The sequence below is a fragment of the Grampus griseus genome, assembly GCF_964374135.1.
Source record: "Grampus griseus genome assembly, chromosome: 3".
In the NCBI taxonomy this organism is placed as follows: domain Eukaryota; kingdom Metazoa; phylum Chordata; class Mammalia; order Artiodactyla; family Delphinidae; genus Grampus; species Grampus griseus.
In genome coordinates, this window is record NC_139019.1 from 14,533,497 (window position 1) to 14,551,749 (window position 18,253).

At 39.0% G+C, this 18,253-nt stretch overlaps 1 protein-coding gene across 1 annotated transcript in view; it reads left to right on the forward strand.

The window, feature by feature from the left end:
- The window catches only part of BASP1 (brain abundant membrane attached signal protein 1), a 54,597-nt gene extending 36,988 nt beyond the window's left edge, over positions 1 to 17,609 (forward strand). Inside the window, exon 2 of the mRNA XM_082651391.1 lies at positions 16,050 to 17,609. Within this exon, the coding sequence (XP_082507517.1) occupies positions 16,059 to 16,745 (687 nt within the window). The 5' untranslated portion in view covers positions 16,050 to 16,058 and the 3' untranslated portion in view covers positions 16,746 to 17,609. The remainder of the gene's footprint in view (positions 1 to 16,049) is intronic.
- The last annotated feature ends 644 nt before the right edge of the window (positions 17,610 to 18,253 follow it).

Genomic DNA, 18,253 nt, shown 5'->3' on the forward strand with positions numbered 1-18,253 from the left:
GTGTTTCCCCCACCGGCGACAGAAGTTGCTGGGGTAACAAAGGACTGCACACAGCCTGGTGTAGGCACAAGGGCTCCTCTGCAGCTGATAAAACTGCTCTTCGGTCAGGAACCTTGCTCTTCTAGGTGGGCTGCTTGTGCGGTGCCCCTTCTGCGGCTGAACAATGGCATTAAGGAGGGGCTTAGGTGGGAGAGTGCTGGAGAGGAGGGTAGACGGGTGGTGGGGCAATTGGATGCTGGGGAGCTTGGGGGAAGGAGAATAAGCCCTGGTAATTCTAACTTATTTGTGATTCTGGTAGCAAAGAGCACCCAGAGACAAAATGGCTCAGTAGTTGATGAGATTTCATTGGGGCTGACACCACCTCATTCTGTCCACCCCTATCTGCAGGTTAGACCCAGCTAGGTGTTCTGCCATGCTTGTTTTTAGCTTTGTAACCACCAGTAATCACACTGGTTTGGGGGATTTTCATGTTTCAGTTTTTACAGATGATGAAAAATCATTAACTGACTCAATGTCACTTCAAACTCCATGTATCTGTATTTCTCAACCAGTGGCTCTGAGCCACCAGCTCTGGCTATACCTGGTCAGCTTGCTGAAAAATAGATTCTTAGGATGCACTCTGGACCCTCTAATTAACCTCTGTAACGAGACCGCAGATCTAGATTTTTAACAGGCTCCTCGGGTGATTCCTATATACACACGTCTCACTACTTCTATTTGACACATTACATTGAAACATCAACAAAAGAGAAAATTTGAGTGACTTTGCTCCAAATGACATAATGAATAAGGAACAAATTGGTATTGAATTCCGGTTGCTTCAGTTAGAATTCATTCCCATTCAGTCATTACTTGAAAAGCTATGTATTGCGTTTTTGCCACATGCCAGGTCTGGGGATGAAAGGCAGTCTTTTTTCTTCAGGAGTTCCACGGCTGGGAAGAAATACCCCTCAGTTATGTTTTTAAATCCCACAGCTCTCTGGGACTCAAACCTTCCATGTCTCTTCATTGCTCAATGCTTCATTAAGTAGCTAAGATGCTCAAATTTGAAGAAGGCAAAAGTGTGGCAGGGAGTGTGAACATGGACAGCTCGGGACAGAGTGTTTGGTTGAGAAGTTTTGAGAGATAAACTTGATTTGTAAGGAGAGGCTGGATGACAAAGGACATTAAATGTTACACTGTGTTGCTTAAACTCAGCATTGTAGGAGCCTCTTGAAGATAGGCGTAGCACATACTTTCTGCCTGTGGATTTAACGCATTGTTTCTTAATTCAGCTACGTTTACTGAATCCTTATTTGTGCTAAGCACAGCACCAAGAAAAAAAGAAAATTCTTTGTTTAAAAATCAAGGACACCTATGAAGAATTTTGGAAAGGTTGTCATCAAAAATGATTAAAATATGCAATAGTTTTAGGACTGGAAATGCTACATTTGCTTTTGGTGCCAGGGAGGGGTGGGGGGCAGGAAAGACACATTAAAATGTCAATATATCACGATTTTAGACAGTCATAGAAAGTGTGAACCTCCCTTGATGATTGGATATAGAAATTACTAGAAGTAAAATTGCAACTCCTCTTGGTGTAGGTGGGCCGCCTCCCCATCTCCTTGGCCACCAGCCTGTCTTTGTCGAGTGAGCTACACTGAGCAAGCCTGTTGTGGCTCCAAAGCCCATGATGGTCTGTCTAGTCCATTAATAAGCAGCAAAAATATCTCATCTCCTGTAAGTTTTTTTCCCTGTGGTTTATTTTAACTCTGTTTCGAGAATTCAAAATTAGTTGTGGTGATAAGACATGATAGTTTCCTGACTCTGTGGAAGAGAGAAAAGGTTCAGAAGTGATATCAGGGGCTTGAATTTCCTGGGCTGGTTTTGGTTCACTTAGTAGCTTTATTGAATAAAAGACCAAGTGATTCATATAAAGTCATATGTTAGGATGCTGTAACCAGGGCTTTGGAAAGGGCCACCTTACCCGTTAAGTGCAAATAAATAACGATGTGAATGTACAGCAGACTCTAAAAGCATAGTAGACTATTGATGAGAATGAATAATACATGTTTTCTGATAGTGTTTGCTGCATGTGGCAGGATATTTTAAAAGCGGGGGAAAAAACCCTCTGTGTGAGGTCTGCATTTAGTTAACCTTTATATTCCAAGACAGGCTTAACTGTCATCTGTCATATTTATAACAGCAGCGTCAATTCAGAGTTTTACGCTCAAAACTTGTAGACTCAATTAGGAGATACACTTTGAAGAATTGGTCCCTACGATATGCACATAGTAACCTAAAAGAAAAATGTCTTGTCGATATTATTGTAGTGATTTCTGTGTATTCTTGTTTTAATTATGTGATGGGTTCTCGTGCTTTAGAGTTTGCCATCATGGATGATCCCTGGAACTTGGCCATGTCTCATTGACTGGAATGGACATTTCAGTTCTAATTTAGCATACTTATTTCTACTGCTAAGTGAAAGCAGAGTTTACATAACTCAATTTATATGGTTGTATAGACTTTCATCTTCTGAGTTTTATAACTCTTTCAAGTTATAAAGCTTGAAAATTGCATGTTTCAGTGAGTCCGTAGTACTTACCAAGTACCCATTGTGCTTTACCAATATTAAAAACAAAATCTTTGTTCTGAGGTCATTATATTTACGTTGAATAAATCTGAAGTTAGACTTCAGGTCGATGTTGAAGTGGGGTCAGATCTATTTTACTGCTAAAACTTCCAGCACAATCACAGTATAAAAGGGTTAAGCAAGGATGATACGGGTAAATAACCAAAGATGGAGGCTTATCTAAAACCAAGACTAGATTGCATAATAAGGAAAGGATAAGGGTAGTAATGAAGTTCTTAAGAATTAATGTCCCTTGTATACACTGTTCTATTTAAAATAGATAACCAACAAGGTCTTACTGTATAGCACAGGGAATTCTGCTGAATACACTGTAATAACCTAAATGGGAAAAGAATTTGAAAAATTCATACATGAATACTGTATGAATACAGGTCTAGATATCAGCTATGCATTTCTTATCTAAGAAACTCTTAAACCCCTTCATAATGCACTAAGCCTATTTGCTTTACTTTGCACATTAAATTCTTTCACAATAAGACCTCTCCTGGTTTAGTGGTCACTATGTTAATTCTGTAGCATTTTAAAGCATTTTGGTTGATGAAATGTCTGTCCTTTTCCTCCCAGTACTTGAGAAATCCTCACTGTTATATGAAAGAACTGAGAAGATAAAGTACCAAAAGGTAAATGACTGTTTCAAAGACACATGATCAAACATTTACTCTAGAGAGACCTTATTCAGTCTTTGGTCTGGAATCATTCAGATTTCACTGCATGCACTTGAAAGACAGAGATGCCAGTGGCCAGGCTGGGAAAACCACTGGATTTGGAATTCATTTCACTCCTCTCTTGCCCCCTGTATAGTTAAGGGTCCTTCCTTACCAAGCTTAATCTTGACTGACCTTTCTGAGTTTTCCGGAACCTTGCCTTATCAATTATTTCTCCTTTGTCTTTCCACTTTCATTTCTCTCTTTATTCTTAGTCTCATCCCATCTTCCCGTATATATTTTCAGTCTTCCAACTGCTTATAAACAAATAGACAAAACTCAGTCTTGGCAAAGTTGCAAATTCTTGCCTTGACATTGCTTTTACTTCACTCACGCTCTTCAGTGTGGGCCTTTGTGGCTATCTTTTCTGGCTCCTCATGCGTTCTTTGAGCCTTTCCAAGGAGGCATGTGTCTTCACTCCTCAACCTGAGTCACTCCAGGGTCAGTAGTTAACAACTCATCACAAGATCAAGTCGCACAATTCCTGTTCTTGTTTCTTTTTTCATCTTTTTGTAGCAGAATATAACTCCTCCAAGCTGCTTCCTAAAATTCTCTGTTGATTTCTGAAACATATTTATTTTTTTCCCTTTCTGGAAGAAAGCTGGTTTTCTGCTTTCTGCCACCTAAATTCAAATATTCGATTAGGCAACCTTGATAGATTATATTCCATCATACCTCCCTCCAGGTAGATGAGTTCTTCCTCACTGAGCTCCTAAATATAAATAAGGTTTTTCTCATACTCGACTGGATTCTTCCTGTTGGTTCGCTCTAACATAAATACTTCCTACTTCCCTATCTTGATCTAAAGGTAGCTTAGTCATCTTTCAAGACAGTTTATCACGATGGTTAAGAGACCTCACTCCAGAGCCAGAGTGCGTGGGTTCACACCACATCTCCAGACTACTAGTATATGATCTTGGGTAAGTTATTTGGCTCCAACATGCCTTAGTTTCCTCATGGTAAAGTGGAAGTAGTAATAATTTCTTCTTTCCTAGGATTGATGAGACAGTTAATGGGTTAATATATGTAAAGATTAAATAGTAAGACAGTTCTAGACAGAGTAAGTTCTATGTGTATAAGTACTTTTGATATCTCTACTCTCTCAAACTCCACCTTGTCTATAAAACTTTTCTCATCTCCTGAGTCCAACTAAAGGTCATCTCTTCTGGGAAAACTTATTTTTTGCTCTCTTATGAGGCTTAACTTACTCTAATTTTAATTGTCTCTGTCCTAACCTAGATTAGAGTAGGCTTTTTGCTCTCATATGTTCTCATATCTTACTTAACTTCAAAAAAATTTTCTTTTCCTACTAAAGATCAAGTCGATTTTTTTCCTAAAATAATTTCTGAAGATTTGAAGGTCTTGAGACTATTCTGTGTTTTGAATTTTTGATGAGAGATCCCCAAAGATACTTTGAGGTTGCTCTTAGGGCTGGCCTGAACTTCATGAAGGAGAATAATGGAAGTGTCACTTGTGATTAATTTCCTTTTCTATAGGAGGGCTTTCTGACTGTGTAGCTCTAACTCATCCTAACCACCTCTTTGGGAAAATTGGGTTGTAGCAGTGTATGTGTATCTGTGTGTTTTTCTAATATTTCTTGCACATTTTACAGTACATTTTTACAAAGTTGAACATATTTATTGTGACAAGGAAATAAATTCTCTTGAAAATGTTTTCTTTAAAATTTTACTCTTGTATTTAATAGGTTGGCGTTAGAAATTTCAACATGGGTTAACAGCTCTTACTATAGTACCCTCTCCCCAGAGGACATTCCGATACCCTAAATGTTGGTGATGTTACAATTGCTGAATGGAAGCTTTCGCTGAATCAGATACTGACAACAGTAATTCCAACAATAGAAATTATCACCAGGCATTGATAAAAGCTGAGAGCAAATCATTATGACAAAGTACATCCTGATGGGAATACCAAAAATACACATAGGCTACATTATCTTTATTTCATTTTCCTCTTTTAGAATAAAAGTTTTGGTATTTGAAAGAAAAGGGACAGTTGTTTGTTGAAAATGAAATTGTTGGACATAACCAACCATATGTTTTAGATTTTTTCCCCCTGTATTCTTACTGAAAATGTATTTTGAATTTGTTGTGTTTCTCCATACTTTGTAAATTCTTTCCTTAAGGTAAAAAAAAATTTTTTTTCCTTTCTCTTTTCCCAACATTTGCTTCAGCTAGGTTTGACCAACAAGTTGGATTCTTTCAGCCTGTGTCATTGTAAAGCCAACATGTCTGGTGATGTTTGTCTGCAGATGCAACTTATGAGTCAGTTCTAACTTTGTATGTTACTTTAAAAAAATCAGTAATGGATTATCTTGTATTTAAACGTGTGGAACCTTTGCAGCCTTGAATTTGCAGAGTGACACAGTTAATGTGCTATGGTCACATGTTTAACTTTGTCAGGAAACATTGATCCGTTTTCATATGTTATCAAGACAAGAAACAGTCTCTTTTTGATTCTGCATCCATCTTATAATCAGAAGAAGATATATCTGCCTCACAGATGGAAACAGAATCAGAAGGAGACTGTTTCTTGTCTTGATCACACCGTGAAGCAGCAATCAAACCAGAAATAACACTTCAGTCTCTGACACATACTGTTGCATATTCATGTTGGGTTTTGCAATAGACTTGGAGTCTATAGACTTGTAATCTGTTTGACATCATCCCTAAGAACTTTAGTCTCCTGGTTCTAGATGACATGGTTAATTAATCCAAATTTGTATTTTCAAAATAGAAACTTGGCAATGGATGGGACCTTTGTATGATTCAAACTGTCCTATATAGAAAATGCCTAGATATTAGTGTAGCGAGAGAAGATATAAATAGGAATAGCATTGGAAGTCATAATATAGTAACTTTCAGACCATATGGAGAAATACTATTATCAGTCATTTTCTTGTTTTGTTTTATACACCAGTTAACGTATGCCAATGATTTTCATTGTCACAGAATTGCATTATTGTTCATTGACAGAGTAACAGAAATGTAGAAGTATGCAAATGAGAAATGGAATTGGGAGATGTCATGGAATACGTACTAATTGTAGGAAGAATACAGCACATGTAATCCCCGTGGTTTTGGGGTAGTTAATGCCTGGAAACTGTGTCATTATGCAAGGTTGCATTTTCTGAAGAGGGTCAGTGCTATAACTGGGGCTTGCATTTTTTTATCTGAAGATGTGGGAAGCTTTAACTGGTGGATATAACCAACAAAGTGCTACCTAAATGAAAATTCAGCAGTCACAAATGGTGGTCATCTGCACATCAAAACATCTAAAATTCAGTACATGGGCTGAGATAAACACTAACATTTAATTACCAGTAATTTTGCTTGCTAGCAGAATGCAGAATGGTTCTTGAAAGCTCTTTGGATAATGCAGCTCTCTAGAGGGACTCTTCTAGGATGCCTGATGGTGTGCTATTACTTAGACCTCCCTCAAAGGACTGAAATTTTAAAGTTGGTGATGACAGTTCTCTTGTTGTTTCTCCTACTCAAAACTCCTTTTGATCCAACACTTCCCCCTTCTCCCTCACTTGCACTCAACCAGACTACTTAGCACGTATTTTATTTCAAAGACTAAAGAAAGGAAACAGTAAATGATAGCTCCCAGAAACCTCACATTTTATTGGAAAGCTATAAGAACAACTTCCAGAACGGCTAAAATTTGATTAGATTCTATCCTGGTAGGTAGGGTTGTGCCTATGTCTTAAAACACTGGCAGCTGTCTTAACCGAAACCAAAGGAATACATGGGGAGAGGGACTGAGCTGTCTGTTTTCACTTGGTAGCCGGAGAGCCTCAGTCACTGAAAGGGGCAGAACTGTCTTCTATAGAGACTACCGAGGACCAGATCAGCTCCATGGGTCCACTCACCACAGTCTGCTAATTGGCTCCTTTCTTAACACTGGGGAACAGGAAAGCTGTTCCAATGAGCTTCTATTCCTAATACCATTGCTTTACCTTTAGTGCAGAATGGAGTCAAGGTTTAAATCCTTTACTGCTGGATACTTTTGTCTTGCCTCTGAAGGTGTCCTGCTAGAGAAGCTTATGGGATCGAATATTTGGCTTCAGTTTCTATAAGTTAAAATGCAGAAAAAGATTGGTTCCAGTGGAGGAGTAGATATTCAGAAGCAGAATAGGGAAGGTGAAGAGAGACTATTGAAAACGAGAAACTTTCTTTCTCCAGACTCTCTCCCTCTCTCTTGTATGTGTGGGTAATGCATCTTTGCCCTTACTGTGTTAAACGTCACCGTGACCTCATGCTGATATTCCCAGAGCAAAGCTGTTGGTATTAAAAACCTATAGCTGGCCTGGAACTCTTTCCCAACGTATGATAAACTCCAAACAAAATCTTCCATGTTGCATTCTAACAGCTCTGTAAAAATGGTTCTATGTCCTAGTTTTGTTTGGTGTAGCTTTCCAATACAATCGATGTAGAAATGAATTACCCCTTGACTTTGGAAATAAGCAATTCATGAGCGATTTCTTAGATAAAACTATTTAATCAGGTTCTGAACATACAAGAGAATCCATGAAAAGATACAAGCCTTTATGAACAAGTGAACATTTTTTTCTCAAGAAATATTCCATTTTCTGGGCTCAATTCAAAACAAAACAAAAATGGCTCCTTCCAAAGTAAATGGTATAAATGATTGGTGATAATAGTGTTTGCTTATGTGTTCACCTCTTCAGATTTGTTGAAGGAAGGAAAAGGGAATGGCTCCACAGCTAAAACCTTCAACTTTGGCAAAATTGAGACCATTTTTGTGGTATCGGACAATCTTAACACTTATTCTTGCTCAGGAATTTAATCCACTTTCTTCGTAAAATTCAAGATACTTTATCATATTTTTTTTCCATGAGAAGATTAACCTAGGTGTAAATAAAATTACCCTTCATACTTTAAAGATCCTTTGTGAACTTTGGAGGACAAAGGAGTCTCTAGTTAGGAACTTGAGAATTTTAGCATTGATTGAGGAGCAAGTGAATCCAGCCTCTACTTAGATAATTTTTCTCACCAGTAGCAAGGGGCTGAAAGCTGGTTTCTGGCAGACAGAATACACCCTGTTGGGAGGTCACACATGACTAAGTGCTCCGTGTTAGTGTCCTATGAAACAGCAAATCTTGCTTTAGAAAAAAGTCAAGCCTTGCATTTGCATTGAACGTGTGTTCCCGAAAGATTTGCAAACACTGTTCACAATATCAACTAATTCTGGATGAGGTAGTGGAGATGGTGAGGGCAAGAAAATAATATCTACATTGCACCAGTTTATGTTTCATAACTGGTTTTTATATATAGGAAACAGAAAATTTGGGCATAGAGCAAATCTTGCCAAGCAGAACCACCAGTGGTTGGTAGGTTACCCATCAAAAGGAAGTAAAGTGGAAACAACTGAGCATCTTCTATAAACACAATTACTTAGTCTTAGATTACTGAATTTATTTTTTTTTTTTTAAATGGTTCTCACATGATACAGGGTGGGAAAAGGAAATTGTTTAATTTGGCTTTCCAGGCTTGGTAATCATCTTATGTTACTGTTTTCTATTTAAGTTAGAAGTCCCTGACTTTTTTTTTTTTTTTTTAAGAGGGTTAGGTGGATATATTGTAGAAATTTAGACCTAAAAACTCTTCCTACTTGATTTTTCTCAACATTTCCATACACTAAACGCCATGTTAGTTTGTGAAAATTGTGATGGGCCCTCCATAGATTGACTTCAACTGCATTTGAAATAATAGTTGAAAAATACTTTAAGCATTGCATAAAAAGGAAAATGGTTAGCATTTGATTGTTTTGAGGAAGCACTCAAAAAATTTGGGCATAGAGCAAATCTTGCCAAGCAGAACCACCAGTGGTTGGTAGGTTACCCATCAAAAGGAAGTGAAGTGGAAACAACTGAGCATCTTCTATAAACACAATGCTATGAAGTAGTTCTGCATAAGCAAAGCTAATGAAACAGAATTTTTCTAGCACTGATATCTTCATCTAAGACGTCTTCAGTGTTCAGTTCCATTCCCATTCATTACTTACCGAACTGACACATCATCCTGAAAACGTTCAATTACGTTTTCCTAAACGTAATTGAAAACATTAAAAAGTCTGGTATTTGATAAACATTTGGATGTTGTTTTACAAATTTTTATTTCTGATTTTTAACAAGCTTCACACATGTTAAAATTATGTATAAAGAAATCCAATCATACCAATAAACCAACTGGTTGTCAATTTGATTTTCAGGGTGAAAGATGGTGTAAGTGTTTATGGTAATAATTAACAGGAGTATAGAACTTTATTGATTGTCTTCATCCATTTGGGCTGCTCTAAAAAAGTATTATACCCTGGTGGCTTATAAACAATAGAAATTTATTTCTCATAATTCTGGAGGCTGTAGAATTTCAAGATCAGGGTGCCAGTGTGGTTGGGTTCTGGTGAAGGCCCTTTTCTGTGTTGTAGACTGCCATCTTCTTGCTGTATCCTCATATACTGTAAGGGACCAGAAAGCTCTATGGGGGTCCCTTTTATAAGGGCACTAATCCCATTCATGAGGCGTCCACCTCATGACCTAATCACCTTCCAAAGGTCCCAGTTCCTAATACCATAACCTTGGAGGTTAGGTTTCAGGATATGAATTCTGGGGAGACACAAACATTCAGACCATAGCATTGATCACAGCACATTTTCTCACACATACCTTATTGTCTAGTGCTATAAGCATCCATAATATATACTTTTTTTTTTTGTCAGAAAAGGAATAAACTAAATATCTTCATTTTATGGAATGGGAAATTTGAGACCCAGAGGGGGAAGTGACTTGCTCAGAGTTTTATAGCAAATTATTGACAGCTGGGACCAGCACTCAACGTGCATGCTGTGTTCAGCAAACTTCATACTGAGCGAGTGTTAGGTGGCTTGTTTTTGACATGAGTCGTAAAGAAAATATTTATAATTTATTTTTTTCTAAATGACGTTTTGTCCTCTGCCTGTCTACCTTTATTTTCTCAAAATGAAAGACTAAGTTTTAATTCCGTAGGCTGTGCTGATAGATAGGTTTATTTCAAGGGGAGAAAAACAATCAGGTGCATATTAGAAAAGTTCTGGCTGAGTTGATCATATTAGAATTTGCAAGAATGGTGGTTTAGTGAAACCCCATGATAATTCAGCTTCGACAGAGGTGATTTTGCCCAGTGTGTCCTGGGATTGTGTGTACAAAATAAACACAACTTAGCTGATTTGAATGGACCATCTTCCGTGTTCCCTGACAGGCTTCCTGGAGTGAAAGGAACAAAGAATTTGAAGAGCTCCGTAGAGGTGATTATCTTGTCTATTAAAGTATCTTTATTACAGCATAGCATTTCAAATTATTTCTTGCCCAGAACCCCCCAAAGAAAATTCTTTTTAATTTTAGTTTTGCTAGGGTGGCAATATGTAGGATCATATATATTTTTTCTTATAGATCTATAATTGTATTCAACTTGGTAGTTGAACATTAGCTTGTAAACAGGATTTCCTTTTACAAGAAAAGAAATACTTGTTAGCTCTAAGACCCAACAAAATCCTCCAAGTATTTGCTTTGGAGAAAAAATTAAAATCTAATATTTAGGGCACTTATTATTTACTTCATTTACTTAGCCTGTCTAACTAGGAATTTATCACACGGATGCCATCTCTTTCTGGGACCCTGACGAGAGGTGTAGGCAAAGGAGAACTGGGCTTGGGGGCCCCATAACTGCCACTGATCTTCTCTCTAACTTTCACACTTTCACTTTCACTTTCTCCTGTTTTCCCGCCTACCATTCCAGGTTGCTTTGATCACATAACAGTGCTAGAATGTCACTTTCTCTCTTCACCAAAAAGCAGAATTTTAATTCTTCTGGACTGTTTGTTTATAGCCAAGTGGGATTAATTAACTAGATAGAGGCTCACTTTTATAAGATGGGGGGAATAAGTCACAAGACAGCTGTGGGAGATTTAGAACACTGTTAGTGCCTAAAAAATATTAAATGATTTGGGACTTTATACAAGAAAAATGTCATCTGTGGAAAATTAAAAAAAAAAAAAAGGTGGTGACATTTGACTGTTACTTTCCCTCATAGACATTCTATGTTTAGCTTATTAGCCAAGATAAAATGTAGATCAATTTTTTTTTGTCTTTCACGTATGTATATAATATGAGTCAGTAAATGAGTCTTAATTGAAGAATTTGGGCTCTCTTTTCATCCTGATGACTGAAAGGGAATTTTTCTCTTGTTTCCTTGGACCAGGTGATGGAGAGGTAGTGGGAAGATGAAATGATATTTCTTCTATGATCACTCCAGTATCAGATCAAATTGGGAGGAGTTAGATTTGATGACTGATCTATAATTTTTACTTCTGTCTGGAAAATGATTTCTTGGTATAAGAGACTTTTTATATTTTTTAAAGACTTGTGTAACCTCGAGAATCTTAAGTACATAAAAGATTCAAATCTAAGAAGTAGACTGATTTTAATATTAGCAGTATGGGGGTAGTATGGTGACAACAGATAACTGTACAAACTTCTTTTCCACATATATCCAGTCAGCAGGAGCATGCTTGGAACACAATTACCAAAAATCTTCTTGATGCCATTTAAAAATATTTTTTAAATGTTTTAATTACAGTGCTTCTAATTCCTGATTCCAGAACTTGTGTGTGTTTGTAGGTGTGGAACCTGTGTTCTACTTTTCTCTGGGGGTTTAGAAGCACAGAATTATCTAAGAATTGCAAAACTCAATGATGGGGAAAGGAACTAACATTTATTGCAAGCCCATGAAATGTCAAACGTTGTACTGATGGCTCACATAAAATTTTCCTAAGATTGACCTTTCTTATCGTACAGGAAATGGAAGGACAATGAGGTTAAGTAACTTGCCCAAGGATTCAGGGCCAGTGTGCTGTGGAGATGGGATTCATAACAACATCTACCATGATGCAATGTGCAAAGTCTCCGTGAAATAATTCCTGTCCAACATTTCCCAGATTAAACACAGTGAAGTTCCTCTCTCTTGCTGTTGGTTGTTAGTTGTTTTCTGTGCCGATTTGAAGCCATCAGTCTTCAAATACTTTTGGCCCTTGTAAATTAGAATTCTTCTGTAATTTCAAAGGACAGCTCCGGAGTTTGCTTTCCTTTGAGATGCTGTAACTAATAAATCAACTTTACTGTTTGGTTATTGTATCAACATGGAGAGCTTAGTTCCAGTGCATCAGCTTGGATGTGAGTTTTCCTGCTGTGTCACTCTATGGCTAGTGAATGTCCCAAATGTGGAGAAATGCAAAGGTAGTCCCAGCCCTTTCATTGTAGCTTAGATTTGGGTTTAAGTGCCTTCCAGCATGGACTACTAGTTGCCGTGTTGTTTTTGTTTTGTTTGTTTAACTGCCCTTTTTTTAAACTTAGAAGTTCCAGCTTCTGAATTTCTATACCAACTCATTTCTTTCAAAATTAGAAGTAATAGGAATGAGAAATAATGAAAATAATATGCCCACCACTCTCCTTATTTTTTAAGGATTTGATACAAATCTCCATTGGCAAATGGGGTGATAAAAAGTTTAGGGGCAAAGTGTACCTGAAATTCTGAATTTCATCCTTATCTTGTCAACATCTTGAGTTTTGAATCACCGTAGATCTGCACCAACCTTGTGACCCAAGGTGGGTACCATTCCTGAGACAAGAGCTCTGCCCGTTTGCCAGCTTCTTGGTGGGGTTCCCTGTAACCTCCTAGACAGTGCCCTCCTGCCTTACCTAATTTTGTTGGCTTGGCCTTTTGCTTATGACACTGCTGCATGAACTCAGCTAGTTAGAATTTCCATATGGGTAAAAGGAGGACACTAATGGTATACTTACGACCTCATGGTCCTGTTGAGAAGATTAAATAAAATAGTTTAGTAATGTGTTTGGAATTAGGATTGTGCTGGACCCCTGGAAACAGTTAATAGATTTTAAGTTATAATTTTAATTTATCCCTGGCTGTTGGCAAGGTTTTCACCCACACTGTCTAGGGAAATAACCAGACTGCCCTGCTTTTCCAGGGTTCTAGTGGATTCTATAAACCTCCCTCTGATACCTCACTATAACTAACATGAGAAAATTTGCAAAAGTAGGAGTGTTTATTAACGTTGAAAGACAAACAGGAATGGAGACACTCTTACTTAGAATTTGATTATGTACATTCATTTCCTACCCAGAAATAAAGAATAGAAAGTGGCCCTAACTGTGTTTCAGAACACCAATTTTAGTAAAGTAGATTTTAGGTTTGTAAACCAACATGACTTTAAGCCTCTGGGAATAGCTGTATAGAATTTCATGCCTTGTGGGTGAGAAAGGGGCACTCGTGTTATGTTCATACACACACTGCATTTATCCTTTGTTTTCTATTCTATAATTTCTAAGTTGGTGTATGGGTTTCTATTATAGAATTGGGAGAAGATCCTAAAGGCAGGCCTGTCAGGTTTTCTCTTTCTTAGCTCTAAACTAACGTACCAAAATATCTTGAAATATCAGAGCTGACATTTTGATGTGCACCATTCATGCATACTGGGTAATTAAGAATTCAATGGAAGAGTTATAAACTATAATTTAAAATACTGCTTCAGTTTATTTCTTCAGATTTTCATCTATTGTTTTGTGATTGCTTACAGGATAAAGGTGCATTTAAAGTATTTTTACCATATATGTTTGCTCCCACTTCTGGGGGAGAAATAACCAAAAATTAAGTCAAATAGAGCCTGTTGGGTGTCTGAAGTAGGTTATGACCAAAAGCCACTCTCTTTTTAGAAAGAAATGTGTAAGAGGAATTCTTACTTTGATAACGTAATAAAGGCCTTCCTTGAGAATTGGAGCAGTATTTTCATCATCCTTCGGTTTGTTCCTTTTTTTTTTCTTCCCCAGTTTTGGACAGGAGATTCACGTATAGAGTGGTGAGACAAATGTTGACCGAAGAATAGCACTCTTCTACCTAACACCTGGTTTCTAAATAAGATAAATGTCGGTTATCACTGTCCTGAGTCATGATTCCAAGGAATGGAATGTATAAGCAGCAAATTTTCTGTTCTAAATGGAAAATACTTTAAAAAAAACCCAAAAAGATTGGTCCAAGAGTACAGTATAATTCTGCCAGGAGACAGCCCTGAACTAGAACAGAACCAGAGGTCTCACCTGTACACCAGCACATGGGGCACAGGGCAAGGCGTGTGTCCTCTCTCTTTTTCTCTCTCTTTCTCTCCTGGACTTACTTGTGTGGACTAAAGAGGATATTGCCATAGAATTTCTGCCATGATTCATCAAGGAAAAGCAACAGATTTTCCTCTAAAGAGCAACATTTCGGTGGATTCCCACTGATATATATGATGCCGTTAAAATACACTTGAAGAAAAAGCAATGGAGTGCCTGTTTAGCTCCGACAACGGTTCTGGATTGAATTTATTATTTTTAAATTTATAATTGATTACTGATTTGGATTAATGCTTTAGTACCAGAGGAGAAAAATTCAGGATCCAAATATATTCATAGAATAAAAGTGTCAACCTCCAGGAAGTTGGAGACTTAACTTTGAGTGAAATAGGCTGTTAATGACCATTGAAGTTGCATATCTAGTTTGACTTCTCATCAAGAAATTGATAATGAAGGACACTTTTATATTATTATGGAACTGTTTTCTTTTAAGCCAAAAATACCTTGAAAAGCAATGAATACAAGTATGACACAACTAACAAACTAAATGTAACTGGCAACACCATGCTTTTCATTTTCTGAGTGATAGTTTTCCTTTAATGGGTCCTTCTTAATAATGAGATAGACTAAATCCTCCTTGCATTTGGTCTTTGAAGATGTGTGTGCATATATGTACATATATATGAATAATGGAGTTTGAAAGGAGTTTGTAGTTCGAGATTATTTTCTTGAAATTTGTGATTTTCCAGCTGTGCCATTTCTTTGCAAAGTGTTTTCAAGTTATGACACCTTTTACTAGCTTTACTATAGACCTAAAATGGCTGTCACTGCCATTTTGTTCAAGACTTGGTGTTTAGCCGGACATGGGAAAGCGGATGAAACAAATACTGCACCACTTCTCTTTACAATTGACAAGCTTAGTCTTTTAATCACTGATTCTTTGATCTCAGGTTGGTATGTCCTTGGCTTACTATGATGAGACACTTTACCTTTTTTTATGACTCTTTTTTTGATTGTGGCAAAATACATGTAGCATAAGATTTACCGTGTTTTCCATTCTAAAGTGTACAGTTCAGTAGTGTTCTGAACTGTTTACTCTGTAAACAGAGCAAGCATCTTCCTCCACTGGGGCTGCTATAACAAAGTACCATAGACCGAGTGGCTGGTAAACAACAGAAATTTATTTCTCACACTTCTGCAGGCTGGGAAGCCCCAGACCAAGGTGCAGGCAGATTTGGTGTCTGGTAGGGCCTGCTTTGTGATTGTAGACGGCTGCTTTCTGGTTGCGTGGGCACGTGGGGAAAGGGGCCAGAGAGCTCTGTGGTGGGGTATCTTCTGTGAGGCCAATGATCCCATCCATGAGGTCTCCACCCACAACTCCCAAAGGCCCCTCCTGCTAATACGGTCACACTGGGGGTTAGGATTTCAGCCTATGAATTTGGGAGGACACAGACATTTGGTCTAGAGCCACGAGTAACTGTTTCTCGTTTTGTGTTATGTTTCGTTACAGAACTCCAAGATGGGAGGCAAGCTGAGCAAGAAGAAGAAGGGGTACAATGTGAATGATGAGAAGGCCAAGGACAAAGACAAGAAGGCAGAAGGAGCCGGGACGGAAGAGGAGGGAACCCCGAAGGAGAATGAGACCCAGGCGGCTGCGGAGACCGCAGAGGTGAAGGACGGCAAGGAGGAGAAGCCAGAGAAGGATGCCCAGGACGCTGCCAACAAGCCCGAAGACAAGGAAGGCGAGAAAGACACAGAGGCGGCCAAGGAAGACGCCCCGAAGGCAGAGCCCGAGCAGATGGAGGGAGCCGAGGGGAAGCCCGAGCCCCCGAAGGATGTTGCGCAGGAGCCGGCGGCCGCCGCGGCCCCCGCTGCAGGCGGCGACGCCCCCAGAGCTTCGGAGCCCGAGGCGGCGGAGCCCGCGGCCCCCAGCAAGGATGACAAGAGCAAGGAGGGTGGGGAACCCACAAAGACTGAGGCTTCCGCAGCGCCTGCCGCGCAGGAGACGAAAAGTGACGGGGCCCCAGCTTCAGACTCAAAACCCAGCAGCACTGAGGCTGCCCCATCCTCCAAGGAGACCCCGGCAGCCACGGAAGCACCCAGTTCCACGCCCAAGGCCCAGGCCCCCGCAGCCCCCGCAGACGAGGTCAAACCCGCTGAGACCCCGGCAGCTAATTCTGATCAAACCGTAGCAGTGAAAGAGTAACAAGGACAGCCTATGGAAAAAAAAGAATACCGCTTAACGACGACCTGTCTCTCTGTCTCTCTCTGTCTCTCTCTCTCTCTCTCTCTGTCTCTCTCTTTCCTATACTAACTTGTTTCAGATTGGAAGTAATGATACGTATTGCCCAAGAATAAGGATGTGTTCCCATCAAGGGAGGGGGGGGGGAGAATCCAAATAGTATTTTTGTGGGGAAATATCTAATATACCTTCGGTCAACTCTACCAATCAGTCCTGGATTTGAAAGATCAATGTCTGAAAGTACAGTACATCTTTTGTACCTGAACTGCTGTTACATGCACTCCGCCACTAAGATCTGAGCATCTTGTTTTCTGCAAGGGGAGTTGGGAGTGATGCGTTCGATTCTGCCCGCAGGGCCTGTGCCGAGGCAATCAGATCTTTATGAAAGCAGTATTTTCTGTGTGTTCTTTTTCATTTACAGCCTTTCTTATTTTGATTTTTTTTTAATGTTGTGGATGAATGCCAACTTTCAGACAGCCCACGTAGCCTGTCCACATGTATCTCAATGCCAATTCTCCATTCTTCCTTCCCAGGTCTTTTTGGGAGTAACAAACATTCTCTCATCCTACTTAGCCTCCCTAGATTTCTCATGACGAGTTAATGCATGTCCGTGGTTGGGTGCACCTGTAGTTCTGTTTATTGGTCAGTGGAAATGAAAAAAAAAAAAAAAAAAAAGTCTGCGTTCATTGCAGTTCCAGTTTTCTCTTCCATTCTGTGTCACAGACACCAACACACCACTCATTGGAAAATGGAAAAAAATAAAAATAAAAAAAACAAAAAAAATGTACAATGGATGCATTGAAATTATATGTAATTGTATAAATGGTGCAACAGTAATAAAGTTAAACAATTAAACTGAAGTCACAAGGATTACTGGTTTCTTTTCCCACCAGCACGCTGTCCCCTCCTCTGTAATTGCCTCAGTAGAGAACAGAACAATGTATTGGGCATTTTCATGGGTATATTTGGATAGAAGTATAAAGCAGGATCCTCAGTGTTATCTTTTTAAAAAATTAGCAGGATGGGCTTCCCTGGTGGCGCAGTGGTTGAGAGTCCGCCTGCCGATGCAGGGGATACGGGTTCGTGCCCCGGTCTGGGAGGATCGCACATGCCGCGGAGCGGCTGGACCCGTGAGCCATGGTCGCTGGGCCTGCGCGTCCAGAGCCTGTGCTCCGCGACGGGAGAGGCCAAAAGAGTGAGAGGCCCAAGTACCGCAAAAAACAAACAAACAAACAAAAATTAGCTGGATCTGTGTCAGTAAGTCTTGGAAGAAGGTAAACTGAAGACTTACTATGTCTATGGAGGTACACCCTATTAAAAAATGTGGGTGTTTTAATTTAATTTAAAATTTACTTAAAAGTCACAAATATTTTGAATAAAATACATTAAAGACAATAAATAGATTTGAACTTGAAGGCTGGGTAGAAGAGAATTAATAAGGTCTTATAAAAACATCACATGTATGTAAGTTG